We start from the raw sequence: 15,184 nt of genomic DNA, 5'->3' as shown, positions 1-15,184 counted from the left end.
TTTATTCGCTCCTGTGAAAATCATATATACACAGCTGCTGGAAGTGGTTGGCCATCCGTCTGTCTGGCTGCTGCTGTGTCTGCTGCTGTGTGGGTGTGTGGGTGTGAGAAGGCTCAGGGGTGGCAGGGCCCCCTTTTATTCCTCTGGGGGAAGGGGACCCTGCGGCCCCACAGCTCTGGCTAAGCCAGGGTTGGAGGCAGCATTGGAGTGTTGCGAGAGAGAGAGACTCACAACATAAGATAAGCGGGGAGAGAGAGGCAAGCTCCTTGCGAGGAGCCAGGCCCTCTTCCCCCCCGCCCCCTTTCCAGCTAGACTGTGGAGGGGGCTTTCTTTTCCCTCTCACTCTAAAGTAGAGGGGAGGCTCAGCATTGGAGCCGAGCCAAAGTGGACGGGCTGAACGCAGCCAGGCACCAGGGAGATAACCCCAGGAGAAATTGGAAACGGACCAGAGAAAGGCCCGGAGGATGTCCTTGCAGCGATTTAAATGGAGGACAGCCGAAAACTCGGAGGAAGAATGAAGATTCCAGGATGCGTACGTGTGATAAGCTGAACTGAACTACAGCAGCACAGAACCGAGGTATGAGAGAGAGAATCACACATCAGAGACTGACATGGAACCAAGGAGCATGGACTCAAACTATTTTCTTGGACTTTGTGAGGAAGAAGAGACATCAGTAAACAGCTGGAGGTTGGTGGGAGTAGTGAACCCTTTTCCTTGAACATTCCCATGAGAGAAAGACTGTTTACCTATCAGCCTGAAGGGCTTTTCCTGGACTGAATTGAGGGAGAAGCTTAGAGGGACTGATAGAAGTGTGTAATATTATATATATAGTTGCTTTTAACTTGTAGAGTATATTTATTTGTGTAAAATAAATGTATATACTTCCCCTTTTCCCCTATAGAAGCCTCTTGCCTGAAAGTTTCTCTTCAGTGTTTAGATAAAAATTGTGGGAAGGGGTGGGGGAAGCCTGGAAATTGGATTTTAGATTTTTGTGGTGGCTCAAACCACCACAGTACCACTAGATACATTATTTACAGTTATTTTGTTTCTGTCAAAAAGAAAGTAAAATACCTTTAATTTTTAAATTAATTAAACATATTGTTTCATGATAAGAATTCTTTCACATGGGCTAAACAGCACATCTGTACTGTTTTTGTCTCTTCCTTTCACCTTATTTTTACTAAACATAAATCCCAATAACAGAGGAGTAAGGATCTCAGTCCAACTGAAGCTGGCAAACTGGTCTAAAAGACACTGAAGGCACACGTGCACTGGACTGTGGTAATGCAGGATGAATATTATTCTGTTCAGGGAACATAATCTTGTGAGCAAAAGCCCCAGTATTATTGGTACAGACTATGCATTTTGTTGACTATTTCTTCCCTGTTCAATACATATTAAAAAACCATAAGAAAGGATGACATCTCCAGAGTGTGTCGTATGAAATAGAATTTATGATGAATGATATTTTCAATATAAATTACCAAACTTTGTGACTTGTACCAATAGGAGAAGAAATCTACTCACAATTCATCTAACATCTGGAGAGAAGAGAAGCTGTTTTCATTCAGAGAGCTGATTTTATTTCGTCTCATCACCCTGAAAGAACAAAACCAACTTATGTTGCTCCTTCTTGATAACTATTTGGGTTTGGAGAAAAGGTTTTATAAATTTTAAAAATTTTTTCTTTTCTGCATCTTCAATTTGAATTTGCCCAAATCAGTTAACAAGCTAATTTCATCTAGAAGCTTGCCATTTAATCATTTGGTATGTACTTTTTTTTTGCCTATACATCCTATACATGCATGTACTTCCGCATATGTATATACATACACACACATATACGCACCCATGGGAAGCTGGTGTAAATTGACTGAGGGCAGGAGGAACATTGAATGGACTGGAAGGATTGGGACCTAATCACATCTCAGACACAGGCACATGGTTGTGCAACTTTGCACTCACTCTTATTTCATCTGTCACTGAACTTGCTCCTTAAATGAACAACCAGGATTTTGAAAAATGAGAAAGCCAAGAACATGGGTACTGCACAGGAGTTAAAAATTGAAAGTGACAGATACCATGGAGCCTACTAATCTCTCAAAAAGTGGAAGGGATTTTCTGAAGATGGTTACATCATCATTGAAGAAACTTTTAGGAAAATTCTAGAATTGATGAGCCAGGCAACCTACCAGCCAATCAAACTCTTTAAAATGAAGCAACAAGCTATGCACTTTGTACATTTTCTGCTTTTTATTATGAGATTTTTGCCTCCAAGAAAAAAATTATAATGAAAATTTCTAAACCTTAGTATCAGCCAAAATCACTTCAATGAAGTTTAGTTGCACATTTCACTGCTGAACTTTGCTATAAATGTAAACAGTGATTAATTCCCTGTGGGGGTCATTTCAAACCAAACATTTTAATAATACACTCAAGAGATAAATAACCATGATACTCAGGAAACTTTTATATTAGCTGTAATGAATCACTTGACTGTTCAGCACAGGCATATCTCACTCTGGCTAGCCAGCATATCTTATTACTTACAATACAGTTAGAGTGCTGCAGGAGATGAAAGTAGCATTTCTCACATGATGGATATGGTTCCCTTCAAGGTCTCTAGAATATAAAGAAAACCTCATTAATCATTGAAAATAAATTCAGGCAGTTATTCTAAAGTAACTAAAGAAAAATACTACCAGAACTTCATCACTGCACAGAAGAAAGTGGGAGATAGACATGTAATACTTCTGCACACTTAATTGATGACTTCAGGTCATCAAACCTGCAGTGACCCAGCAGCCAGTCTGCAAGATCCAGTGCCCCATTAGAAAAAGTGTCATGGAAGTGCCATACAAAGACAACAAAATAATATTATTCTAGTGAAATAAGGTATACTTACAGCCAATTTAGTCTTGGCATATATTGGCACAGAGGTTTATCAGGCAAACGAGCAAGAGAATTATTCATCATTTCCCTGGAAAAAAAGAGGAATAGTATAGCTAGTTGTATTTACCTAAAGTTAACGTTATAGAAAAAAATTGATGTCTCTTCTCTTTGTACTTTTGGGAAAAAAATAATTCAAATCTTAATGTGCTTCTTATAGTTTTGAGAAAATAGTACTATTTTCTTAAACTTCCACATATTTTCACTGTGACATTCTGTGGAGCAGTACTTTATCCTTAACTTGTTAATTAGCAGGTAAAGGAAAGATGTTCATTTCCCTGCTATTGAAATAAAACATAGCAAGCCAACACAATGTGCAATTCAACAGCGGTAGGTTATAGACAGTGATTTGGGGGGGCAGGGCTGGGCAGCTGCAAGGGGCAGGGGACTATGGGACACCCTCCTCCTGCACCACGGCTCTGGAGGACAACTGGAACTGCACAACTGCTGCAGCTGCCTCGTCCTTGCACTCTCAGTGATGCATTTTACCATTTTCTCCACCCATCTCTCCTAATCTTTTCCAGACATGGCGTGTCCTACTCCAACACATTTTGCCCAGGGTAAGAAAAAGCTTCAGACGTGCTGCCAGCACTCTGTGGTGAGCAAGCACAGTCATTATAAAAAGCTTTTTAAATGTATGTGCCCTTTCTATTCTGTTCTTTTAAATAACTCTTTTGTATCTTATTTCATACTTACAGAAGAATAAGTGATTTGAGTCCATAAAATGTTAACGGATAGATCCGATTTATCCTATTATTTTCAATTATCCTATAAATTACAGCAAAGCATGTATCAGATTGACAATTGACTTGAGTATTAAATTGAACAGATAATAAAAAGTAACATACTTTAAAGTGGATTTCTTCAAATGTTCAGTCAAACTACTTAAAAAAATCAGCACACTACTCCTTAACAAGTTAAGGCCTTAATTGAATTAATTTCCTTTCAGAAAAATTTAATTAAAAAAATTAATTCTGATAAAGTAATTAATTTCATCTTAGAAAAAGTGTTTTCCTTTGAGTTTTTTAAATTCTTTGATCAAGATACTTTGAATGGATTTTCTGTGAAAACAAAGCAGCACAACACAGTAGTGTTCTGTGGTGATCCAACAGTTCCAAAGACATGGAAGCAGGTTAGACATATTATTTTCTTATTTTTAATGACTTTTCTTAGTTGAAATCTGTCTGAAAAGCAGTAATAAGAAAATATTCCAGATTATGACAGTCATTTTTGTCTGGACATTTCAAGCATTATTTACAGGAAAAGACCGGCCCCAAAAAATTATCTTTCTACTGTTTTATAGTATCTGAGCTATTTAATTTATTAATTTGTAATAAGCAATTCCTAATAGACGTTATTTACTATTGTATATGCCATCAGTCACTGAAGCCATTAAGGCCCAAGAATTTTTCCTGCTCTCACCAAAGTCAATTGCGTTTTCACCTTGCACAGTACAACAGGAGTTCCTTAGTTATTATCTAGTAAAAAGTATTGCTATGCACAAAAAGTAAAGTTATCCAAATATTTCTCTTTTATGAATTATTTATTGAAATAATAAATGTATTGAATTTATTTATTGAATAAATAAACATACAAATAAGAAAGCAACATACAGCCATTCAAGTCTGTGGAGGTCTGCAAAAACAAAAGGCTCCAAACTAGTTATCTTGTTGTTACTCAGGTATCTAAAACAAGATCAACCAAAGATAAATTAATGGAATGATTAGTTAGCAGTAGATGCATGAAAATGAGTTTTAATATTATTTTTTCCCTGATTATTTATCAGAAAACTACTACTTTTTTTCATAATTATAATTTTTGAGTATGGTAATTTTCATGCCATTGTTTGACAACAAGACTCTCTCTAATGAGGACTTTAACAGCAATTGTTAGAGCACTTTGTCTTATCTATAAGAAAGCACAGCCAGCTAAATATTTTCACTGTGTCATATTTTAGGCCCTTCCCTGTTTCCATCTGTGGAGTGATTTGTTCCATGGATGTTCCCTGGACCTGTTCAGTTTTTGCTAAGGATACTAGTCATAAATGTAGATGCCAGAATAATGGAACAAGAAAGGCTGAAAAAGAAGGGGAAGATGTACTATAATGGTCTGGGAAGATAATAACAGCAGCTGTAATAACAGATAACCAACCACACTCATATGACGGAAAAAATAAGAGGTACCATTTTAAAAAACTTTCTTTTTAAAAAATATTGCAGAAAAAATCTTAATCAAACAATACAATTTATGTGTTGTCTCTTTCATCTCTTAAAAGTATCTCTTAACGGTTGGAAACACCTTTTAAAAAGCTGCTGCAAAATAAAGAAAAATATGTTCCTTTCATTACCTATACTGGTTACTTTGAATTGCTTCTGTAAACCAAAATAACAGCATTAAAGATTTTTCATCCATCACAAGCTCTCACTTTCATTTTACTTCTTTTTCATTCTCTTTGATTTTCTGCAGGGTAACTACCATACTATCTCCTTCTTCCATTCTGAGGATATGAGGAATAGGAGTGAAGTATGGAGCCAACTTGTATTTTCAAAGTATCGTCCTGCACAGATAACTCTTAAACTGTCTTTGCTTTCTCAATCCAATCGTTGAGTTAAAGATTTGGACCATTTTGCAGGTTCCTAACATGGAATGAAATAGAGCAAGACATCCATAGCAACTCTCAGAGCTCTGACTGCTGGTTTTTACTTCAATGTTCTAAAAGCAATACTTACAGTTTTGTCAAATTGTATAATCCTTTGAAAGCACGTTCAGATACAGCTCTAATTTTATTATTCTGAAGATACCTAAGAAGATAGAAACCCAACAATTAATTCTCTAAATAGGCAAAGTTAAAGCAAACCTAAGTAAATAATTAAAATCTATCAGCTAAACTGAATGTATATTTTATACTTTAAAATAAGTTTTCAAACTTATTACACTTTGAATTTGACAGTAACCATTTCACAGCTATAGCTGCAAAGACTGCAAAGGTGTTTTTAAAGAAATACACATGAAGAGCAGAATTACAAAATTCATTCAAAGGGACTCTTACTTTGCCTGAGACGAACAATGAAGTGGTTGTTTGCAACCTCCTTGATGAGGTCCTAAACTTGCAGTGCTCACCTGTGTGACCTGATCTTTGTGCTTAGCCAGATCTCTGCTACAAGCAAAATTTTGCACAGAAAATATTAGTTTAAAACAATTTTTGAATTTTCCATTTGCAGTATCAGAGAATTATCAAAATGCTGCATTTTTAATATAATAAAAATGTACAGCAAATCTTACTAATCTTCTCTAAAGGAAAGATACCAATTTTTTAAATTATGGTTTTCTTTAACTACTTTGATGAAATAATGAGCTGAAAATATTATCAGCTGCAAATATTAAATAATTTTCAAATAATTTTAAAGCATCATATTGTAATTCTCTGAGCAATATTTAAATATAAGTTCTTTTAATTAAATTACAGTTAATAAAGCATCCAGATGCATTCCTGTTAAAGCAATAAGAGATCTGACATTGGGCTTCTGTCAAACACTGTTCAAGACCTTTTGGAAAATGTATATCATTCAGATCAGACGGGTGTGGAGTCAACATTAGAAGCAAGTGTTTTGTACAAATAGATATGGATATGTTTCTTTTAACGAAAATGTACCTTTCAAGACTGTAAGGTCATAATGACACTTAACTTTCAGAACACAAGATGGTGCTGCAGTACAGCAGAGTTCCCATAAAAGAGACCTTTAAACTGACATAGGAGCCCTGTTTTAGACTTCACATTTAATTTTTAATTTCACTAATTCTAGATCAAGAAAAATTATTAAAGTCTATGATTTTTGAACAACATAAATGTTACTCATTGTGAAATATTACACAGTATTGTTCGGCCATAACAATTTGACTAGTTGGGCCATTACTGAGTTGGTACCAGACATAATTAGGAGTAAAACCACATGCCATGTGAGTGAGCTTCCCATGACAGTGGGAAGTTTGAATTTCCAAACTTTGGTTTTGCAGAATAAACAGATTGACTTACTTTAATTTATTTTGGCATATACTGTTCATTATAAATGTAACTTCCTTCAGACACAATGAAAGTTTAGCATTTTTTTGGTATAAACCAGTCCATATAAAAACATTAAATATGCAGAGACTATGGTTTTGAAAAAAGACAGATGTCAAATCAAGATACTTGAGCCAAACAGACTACATGTGATGTATTGAAGGGTGAGATTAACCAGAATTTTGTTACTTAGATGTTAAGCTCTGTGTGTGTGTACATAAGGAAGAAAGAGAGGATGAATGTTTAAGGCACTAAATAGATATTTTAGGTTGAAGCACTTCCTTACAGATTTTTAAGATCTTGATATTTCTTGAAAACATCAGCAGAAAGCTTTCTTAGCAGATTCCTCTGAAGAGACCTGTAGGAATGAATGCATACAGTAAAACTACTGTCCCAGCTTCCTATAGTGCTGCTACTTTTGTTATTCAATAAGAGCAGCTCTCACACTGCTAAATAATGAAAGCAACATGAAACTATCTGAACATGCTACTTCTGTTTGTCTGAATATTTGTATCTATTTAAACAGTAAGATAAATGCTTTATAATAATAAAAAAAATTCTTCCATGTCCCCAGGAAAACTGGCAATATAATGGTTAAATCTAAAAATGAAAAAGTTTTGAGTATAAACTACAGATTTATTTCAAACATCAAATGCATATAGAGCTTATTTCCCAGTTCATGTGTCTCTATGTCCCCATCTCCACTGGGGATACTCAAGTGTCCCGTCAAAACCAAAATTCCTTTGGGGCATGATTGGATTAGAAGAGAATCTAGCCTGAAAGGCAGCTGAACCAACTCAACAAGGAGAACATCAGCCAGGAGTGAGCACAGACTGGTACTGTTTGGAAGGATCCGTACCCTTGCTCTACAAGGCAGATCCTCAGCTCAGGACACGTGATGCTGCACTCTGCTCACCACACATAAAACTGCCTCTCAAACAGTGATATGCAAACCAAGTGCACATCAACCATTTTCTCATCTCTTAAAAAGGTTTGGCTTATACATACATATCTGTACGATGACTCAGCCCACATTAAACCCCTTTAAATAACAGTGTATTCAGACACATAAACTGAGAACTAAAAAGATTTGCTCAAGCAGTTAGGTCCACTGATTTCAAGATTATTGACTTTATTGACAGAAATACAGACTAGGAATATTGGCAGGATTGTAGTATAATAAAAAGGTTCTAAGCATTGTGTCTTTAAAGGAAACTTCTGTAGATTTCTTTAGATTTCCTGAAACTCTTGCTAGCTCAAGTCACTCTTACAAAAACAAAATTTTCACTTCACACGGTTTTTTAGTTTCTTTTCTCTCCTTTTATGTAGGAAGAATCTCTACTTCAAACTTCCTGCTGACAAAGTACTTGTCAGCAGGAAGACATGGTGCTTTCCAAGCACCAGCTGAGGCAACTGATCATAATTATAAGGCTGCAGTTGTGAAAAGGTTTCAGGATTGATAGTCAAACCTGAACAGAGCAAGAGACCACTTTACTTCTTTACTTACATTACGGTTATGTTTGAAGAGACTGATGGGACAGCTCGTAATTTGGCAGCATCACAGAAGATCTCCAGCCCTTGGCAGGTACACTCTGAAGGTACATCACCAGCCACTGCATGAGAACAAGAACGTGGTTGTGGCAAAAGGTGGGATGTGTGGTGCGATGGGATGTGAAGAAAAGAAATACGGTGTAAAAGAACAATGAGCACAAAGGCAGACATAGCAGGCTCTGTTACACAGAAATTAAGGCACATGTTTTTACATAATTCATTTAGACCTGGTAAGAACCTAACAATAAATATAAAGGAACACAAAAAATTATTTTACCTTCTGACCTCTGTGAAAGGGTTTTTAAAAGCTCTTGAGCCTTAGGCTTGTTGTACAGGAATCTGGCATGGATTTTTTGCAGCACTTATTTAGATTATTCAGTCCTCTTATTTTACTAGAATGAGCACAGTTCTGCCTGGGTGAAAATGTGATGAAAATGGGCCAGGAAGTCTTTGCTCCCTTTCAGCCCAACTCTGTGTTTTAAATTACTGCTCACAGTAGGCAGCAGAATCAAAAAGTCTGTACAAAGGCCTGCATAAGTGGAGCAGGTTTGCAAGTTTCATTTGATGTACAAAGACGTGAACTGGGGAGAATATTGCCTTCATTTCATTCTGAAATATGTGTGAAATATATGTCTTTCCAGCAGTATCAACATATTCAAATAAACATTTATATTATGCTCCTAATTGGAATATGTTAATTGGCATATGTTTGGCACTCCTCTTGCAGAAAATGAATCATCCTTAATGAAACTGAAATTAACTTCAAATTAGCATTTGTTTATCTGAGACATTAATTCTGTTTTACTATAAATGAAACTGCATTATTTTTCTCTTCCTGATAAGCATATATTTGCTGTGTATTTTTCTCTAGGAATCATCATTAATAATCGCTCAAATAATATCTGTAATTACTTACAGCACTCAGGTGTCTTTTTCTGAAATGCATACAGAGATTTCAGTTTATTGTACTTGTCCTTTGTATAATGTTTATCAAATTGCAGAGACCATCCATTGTTGTCTTCTAATAAAAAAACAAACAAAACCACAACACAAACAGACCACAAATAGAAGACATTAGAATACAAACAGAAGGTATTAATATCTTCACTTAATTTAGTTGCATCAAGTTTTATCTAAATAATATGGGATTTTTTCCAGCGCATTTCACAGACCATTAGATAACCTTATCTTTTAGAGCTGCCTAATCACACATAGCTATGGAGATTATAAGGTGCATAGTAGGAACAATTTATTACGCCTTCAACAACTTTTTCTGTGACAGTCACACTGAAAAAACTATGATCTTGACATTAGAAATTTTTGTTTACATAGGAGTCTAAAGATGAGAGGCAACCATATTTCCCTACATCCTTAAATGTGTGGGTTTGTCACTTTGTCCATGGAAACTGAAATGATTACTGTAACTGACTTATTCTTTCAGAGAGCCATCTTGTCTATAATTTCTTTCTGAAAATCTAGATGAAGGCCAAAGGAACACTGCTTTTCAAGAGAAAGGGAGGCTTGGTGTAATGTATTCAAGGCAGTGTGTTTAAGTTAAGCTTAACAGGCATCTTAAACAAAGCATGATTCCATATTATCAGTTTGGTCACTGTGCATAAATATACTGGAAATGAGTTTATGGCTAAAAAAGCAAAAATTGAAGACCAAACCTTTCAGTTCCTTCCACCAAAGGGACATTTCAAGATACAGTGGTGCTGGAAATAACTTCAGATACTTTAGTTGTTTGTTTCTTGGAAGTCTATTGTGTATGGGAGATCTGTAAATTAACTGATCAGGTAACCACTTCCAAAAAAGGGTGGAAAGGGAAAGGTAATTTGCCTTTAAAAGATGTGATTGGATTTTAGTTGTATCAATTTGTCTGACTTCTCTTTACCTTTGACACACCCTTTTAGTTTAAAGCACCTCATTTAATGAACACTCACAGCAGCAGAAATGCTCCTAATGCATTTTGAACTGAGTGAAAGGTATTGGCAAACTTGCAGAAACATTGCTGTTTTCTGTTTTAAATCATTAGAAGAAGCTCAGTTTTAGGACTGCCTGCAGCATGGAATTTGTAATTGGTGAAGCAATGAGAACAGATTCTTTGCCAAGTGGCAATTGCCTTATAAACCTACTGCCCCGTAGATGGGACCGTAATGAGGTTTCCTTTATCATTATTCCTGAATATTTAGCTGGAACACATCCGTTGACTTTCATTCGTATGACTGGACCCATCAACTGGGACCTGAAGAAACTGGTGGGAACACAACATACGCAGAGAAGGTAAGATTTAAGAAGAAAGGAATCTTTTGTTGAGTGTTTTTAAAAATAAATTTGTAAAGATTTTTAAAAATGAGATTGTTCTTGAAGTTTTAATCATACCAAATAAATGTTTTGCAGTCAGGAATATAGTCTCAAATACTTTTGGATTTTCTAAATCATAGTTACGTTCGTAGAAAGTTTTGGACAACTAAACACTTATCTGCACATTTTAAACATATAGTTAAGAGCCATAAATTCTAATCCACCTGTAAGCCAACGAACACATAAAGTATAATTTTTCTGCATTTCCCTGCTTCTGACTCTAGAGTGGATATGCAAGATTTTATTCCGCCTTTTTATACTTTTAAAATTCTTTGCCATGTGACACAGCATGTACAGGAGGTGACATCACTGCACTTCACATCTGCAGAGAAAATGAGTAGGGCCTCCCACACTAATGGGAATGATGGAGCAGTTCGCTACAAAGGAAAGGTTCAACAGCATTTTTGAGGAAGTTGAGAGGCAGCTGTGTATTTTTGGGTGGCCATAAAAAGAAGGGAAAAAAATCGCAGTGAAGATGGATTATTTTGTACTGGAATCGTTCCAGTTTGGAGTTTCTAGTCAGTTTATTTCAAATAATGGGCTTTTCTCATGGAATTGATTTTCTTGCCTTCTACTAGAAATACAAAGGCATATCTCATCTAACAAGTTGTTAAAGGTTTTTTGACCTTCAGAAATATACGCTTTGGGCCAAGTTTTATGCCCAAGCCTGGGACAGTCTTTATTTCATACAAACTATTTTGTCAAATCCTGAAAGAATGTATTGTGCAAATAACTATATTTAGTAGAAACATTTGATGAAGCGTTCAATGGTAGAATTGTAAATCACTTTGTGATTGTTTAGAGTTTATGTGGAAGGTTTGTGACCTGTTAACCTCTTTTGAGGCGAGGTTCTCCAAACACTTTAAGAAATGACTGGTAATAGTACTGGTCTTGAAATCCCAAATCTATCATTGAGAGAGTGCAGCTCAGATGAGAAATTGCTTTTCCCCCGAGCCAGTTCTAAAATAGATTATGTTGGCTGTGCTTCTGTAAAATAACCAGAAATCTAGGAAAACAAGGCATCATCAAATCTTTTACATGGGATAAGTGAAATAAGTGTTGGTAAACTGGATTTATCTTACTACAGATTAGTACACTGTTCCTCGCTAAAAGTCGACGATTACTACTTCTGATGGGAACAAGAAAGAGCACTTTAATCCTGACAAACTACAGATTTGAGTAATCATTTCAGTAACAGATCCAAGAAAATATCATCTTTGCTCAATTAAAGACACACATCTTACTTAGTATGGAGCTTATGACCAGGATGTTATCTATATGACTTTCCCCTTCTCTCGGCCATGTCTTCATTGGTTATTATGCAGAGAAATGCTATCAGTTAAATGCATAAACACTCTAAAGAGACACTGTTGTGTCTCCCTTTGGTTTTGCCTTTGCTGTTGTTGGTCATAACCTGTGGGCATATTCTGTCAGTTGTTCAAAAAAACTTTCTCTTGCTGTAAGAAATTACTTCAGGCTTTTCACAAAGATATCTTTTCATACAAGGAAAACCCATTTCCTTTAAAAATGTTTACAAATGTAGAAATATAATTGCCCTTTTCCACACTGATATAGCCTAATAACTTACAGCAAGACCAAAACCACACCGAGATTTTACTAAGTGGAGTGTTGTGGTGTCTGGAGCATTCAGATTTATGAGGGAATTTCACAGTCACAGTTTACATATCCAAGCAGAAAAAATTAAGAACTTAGAACTGGACATCTTATCAGTCAATTCAAAGGCAATTTACCCCACACCCAACTGTGTGTCACTGCACATTGACTGCCTCCTGTACCTTCTGATTAATTGAAATGTGGTTCTTCTGCTTATATGTGACAATGCAATCATAGTAAAACAGACAGGAAATAAATCAATTCAAATAAGGTTTACAGTTCTTTAGATGAGCTAGATTATATACCTACCAAGTTTATTCTTGATTTTAAAACAACTTAATTAAGCTAGTGCAACTTTTAAGAAAATAAGCAGGCTCAAATTTCCAAAAGATAAACATCTTCTCAATATTGCATCTTTATTCTCATAAAACACGTGCAAAGAGGAGCTTTTTAGTTTTATAACAATACTTTCAATCTATATAAATTATTCTGATTTTCTATTCAGTTTTTCTCAAAGTATTTTCAAATTTTTAAATAAATTAAAGTAAGCTAATGGCATGAATACACTTATGAAACCTTTAGTTGCTTCAGCGTTTACTCGGCAGTACGCCACTACAATGGAGATCAGGAGAGACGTAAGTCTAGTGAAATGTAAAAGTTCCTCTTAGTTATCAACAATATTTAAAGATTCAATAGCAAAATTGATTAAAAGCCTCCAGAAGTTCAGCAGAGCAATTATATTTGCTGATACTCGCACATCAGAGAAAACCTGATTATTTCAGTGCCATATACTGTTGACAAATGGCAATGACAGCGAGAATAAAATTTGGCCGTATAAAAAAATTTCCTTGTGAAGCTTGAAAATCCTCTCTTTTGCCAAATATTTGCTACATTTTAAGTATACTATGGACTATCAAATGTTTATTTTATGCTTAAACCCCAAAATTTATTATTTAATGCACAAAACTGAATAGTGCCTCATACGTTAAAATCTCATATTTTAAGTATGATGGGAAATAATGCCATGCCAGGAAAACATGAGATGAGCTATAACATTATCCATTATTAGTATTAATTTCAAAATAAAATTGTCAAGGTCTTCTGCAATGTCATGAGGCAAAAATGGGAAACTGAAACTCTCTAAAGTTTCTCATCCCTTATAAGTAATCCTGTAATATTAAAACATATATCTTTGGTACAGATGTTTTGAAACATAGAAATTTAGATTTCTGCTATGGAAATCTAGATGATGATTTAATGAATCTACAGAACTGCAATAATTGTCTGTAAATCTATAGACCTTCAAAGAAACACATATGAAAATACCATGAGATTATATAGAGTATTTTTTTATCCTGTTAAGTTTTTATAAACCCGTTAAATAAAAGATGTATTATGTTGTAACTTATTAAACAAGGCAAGCCAGTCACCCAATGAGTGTGTGGCACACAGCAGCAGATGAGGTCTTGTGTTTTTAGAGGCAAATAGGTGCAAGACTTCAAACAGCTGCTCCCTGCCCCAGTTCTTCTGGAAACCTCTGTGATTTTCAGCCTATGAGCTACACAGAGCTTAACGAACCTCTATAAGTGAACTTTACAACTGGGGAGCAGAATGCTGTCTTCTGTTCAGAGACTTCTTAGGCCTGGGAGCAACACAATGGTAAACGCATTTAGGCAGTGAAGAACTCCTCCAGAGTCAGAAACAAATTAAATCTGCATGCCTGTTCTTGCTTCATTGGACTGGAAAAATGTGGCTATGACACTGTGATTAAAAAACAAATGCAGACACACTGCAACCATTGCCTAGCTGCCAAAAAACAGTTTTGCAGAACTATCAGCAAAATTGTCCAGAAGCCAAATTTTTAAACACTGAGGAAACTTGTGCTCTTAAAATAGCTCAGGCTGCTTTGTTCCATTAACTGCTCTGCATAATTAAAGATGCTGCTTATGAAAAAAGATAAAATCAAACACTGATACATTGTCTCTTCCATTGCCAATTTTATTGCTGCTAGTAAGTAAAGTGTAGTCAAATGTGTAATGGCAATTGTTGGTTTTTGATGTCCCATTCATGGCAAACCAATCTGGTTTGCAGAGGTGCAAGTGGTTAAGTACAACGTGTATGATTTTTGTTTTGAAATCATTAAGAATTCTGCTGTTTGCATTTTTTACAATTCTTATGTTTAAATACCTTTTATTCTAAATAGGACTTATACTTGTGTTATTTGCACATATTAATTTCCTCTAGAGATTACTAGTAATAAAAGAACCTCTATTAACAATCAGTTCTGAGATGGAGCATAGGAGCTCTTCAGTGTGTGATATGACAGTAACCCTAACTTTAAACAAAGTATAAACCATATCTACTAAATTCTTAATTAAGTTTGAGCTGAAAAAAAATTGAAGCATTTATTTATTAAAGTTATATATCACAGCCTGCATGGGAAGAGACTATATATTATATCTGCTGTTTCTGTGGCAAGTTGCAGTAGACCACAGCCTAGATTTCTTCATCTAAAGAAAAAGAATTAAAATCACTGCTAGCAATTCCAAATAGTCTTTTCTAGTTCTCTTTAGGAAGGCTGGTACACGAGTCACAAACACTGGTTTCTGGAAACATATGAGCTTTCCATTAGTTTCCTAATTAAG

General features: G+C 35.4%; 1 protein-coding gene across 1 annotated transcript in view; it reads right to left on the bottom strand.

Annotated features, from left to right (window-relative positions):
- The window catches only part of RXFP1 (relaxin/insulin like family peptide receptor 1), a 45,207-nt gene that overhangs the window by 7,907 nt on the left and 22,116 nt on the right, over positions 1-15,184 (bottom strand). The window contains exons 3-11 of the mRNA XM_017805808.1: positions 9,478-9,582; positions 8,518-8,623; positions 7,297-7,368; positions 5,680-5,751; positions 4,564-4,635; positions 3,647-3,718; positions 2,907-2,981; positions 2,552-2,623; positions 1,529-1,600 (exon numbers count right to left, since the gene is read on the bottom strand). Of these exons, the coding sequence (XP_017661297.1) occupies positions 1,529-1,600; positions 2,552-2,623; positions 2,907-2,981; positions 3,647-3,718; positions 4,564-4,635; positions 5,680-5,751; positions 7,297-7,368; positions 8,518-8,623; positions 9,478-9,582 (718 nt within the window). The remainder of the gene's footprint in view (positions 1-1,528; positions 1,601-2,551; positions 2,624-2,906; positions 2,982-3,646; positions 3,719-4,563; positions 4,636-5,679; positions 5,752-7,296; positions 7,369-8,517; positions 8,624-9,477; positions 9,583-15,184) is intronic.

The sequence above is a fragment of the Lepidothrix coronata genome, unplaced genomic scaffold (assembly GCF_001604755.1).
Source record: "Lepidothrix coronata isolate B3197 unplaced genomic scaffold, Lepidothrix_coronata-1.0 Scaffold13, whole genome shotgun sequence".
Taxonomy (NCBI): domain Eukaryota; kingdom Metazoa; phylum Chordata; class Aves; order Passeriformes; family Pipridae; genus Lepidothrix; species Lepidothrix coronata.
Note: the sequence above shows the minus strand (reverse complement) of the source record. Positions and strands in the feature narration are given on the sequence as shown.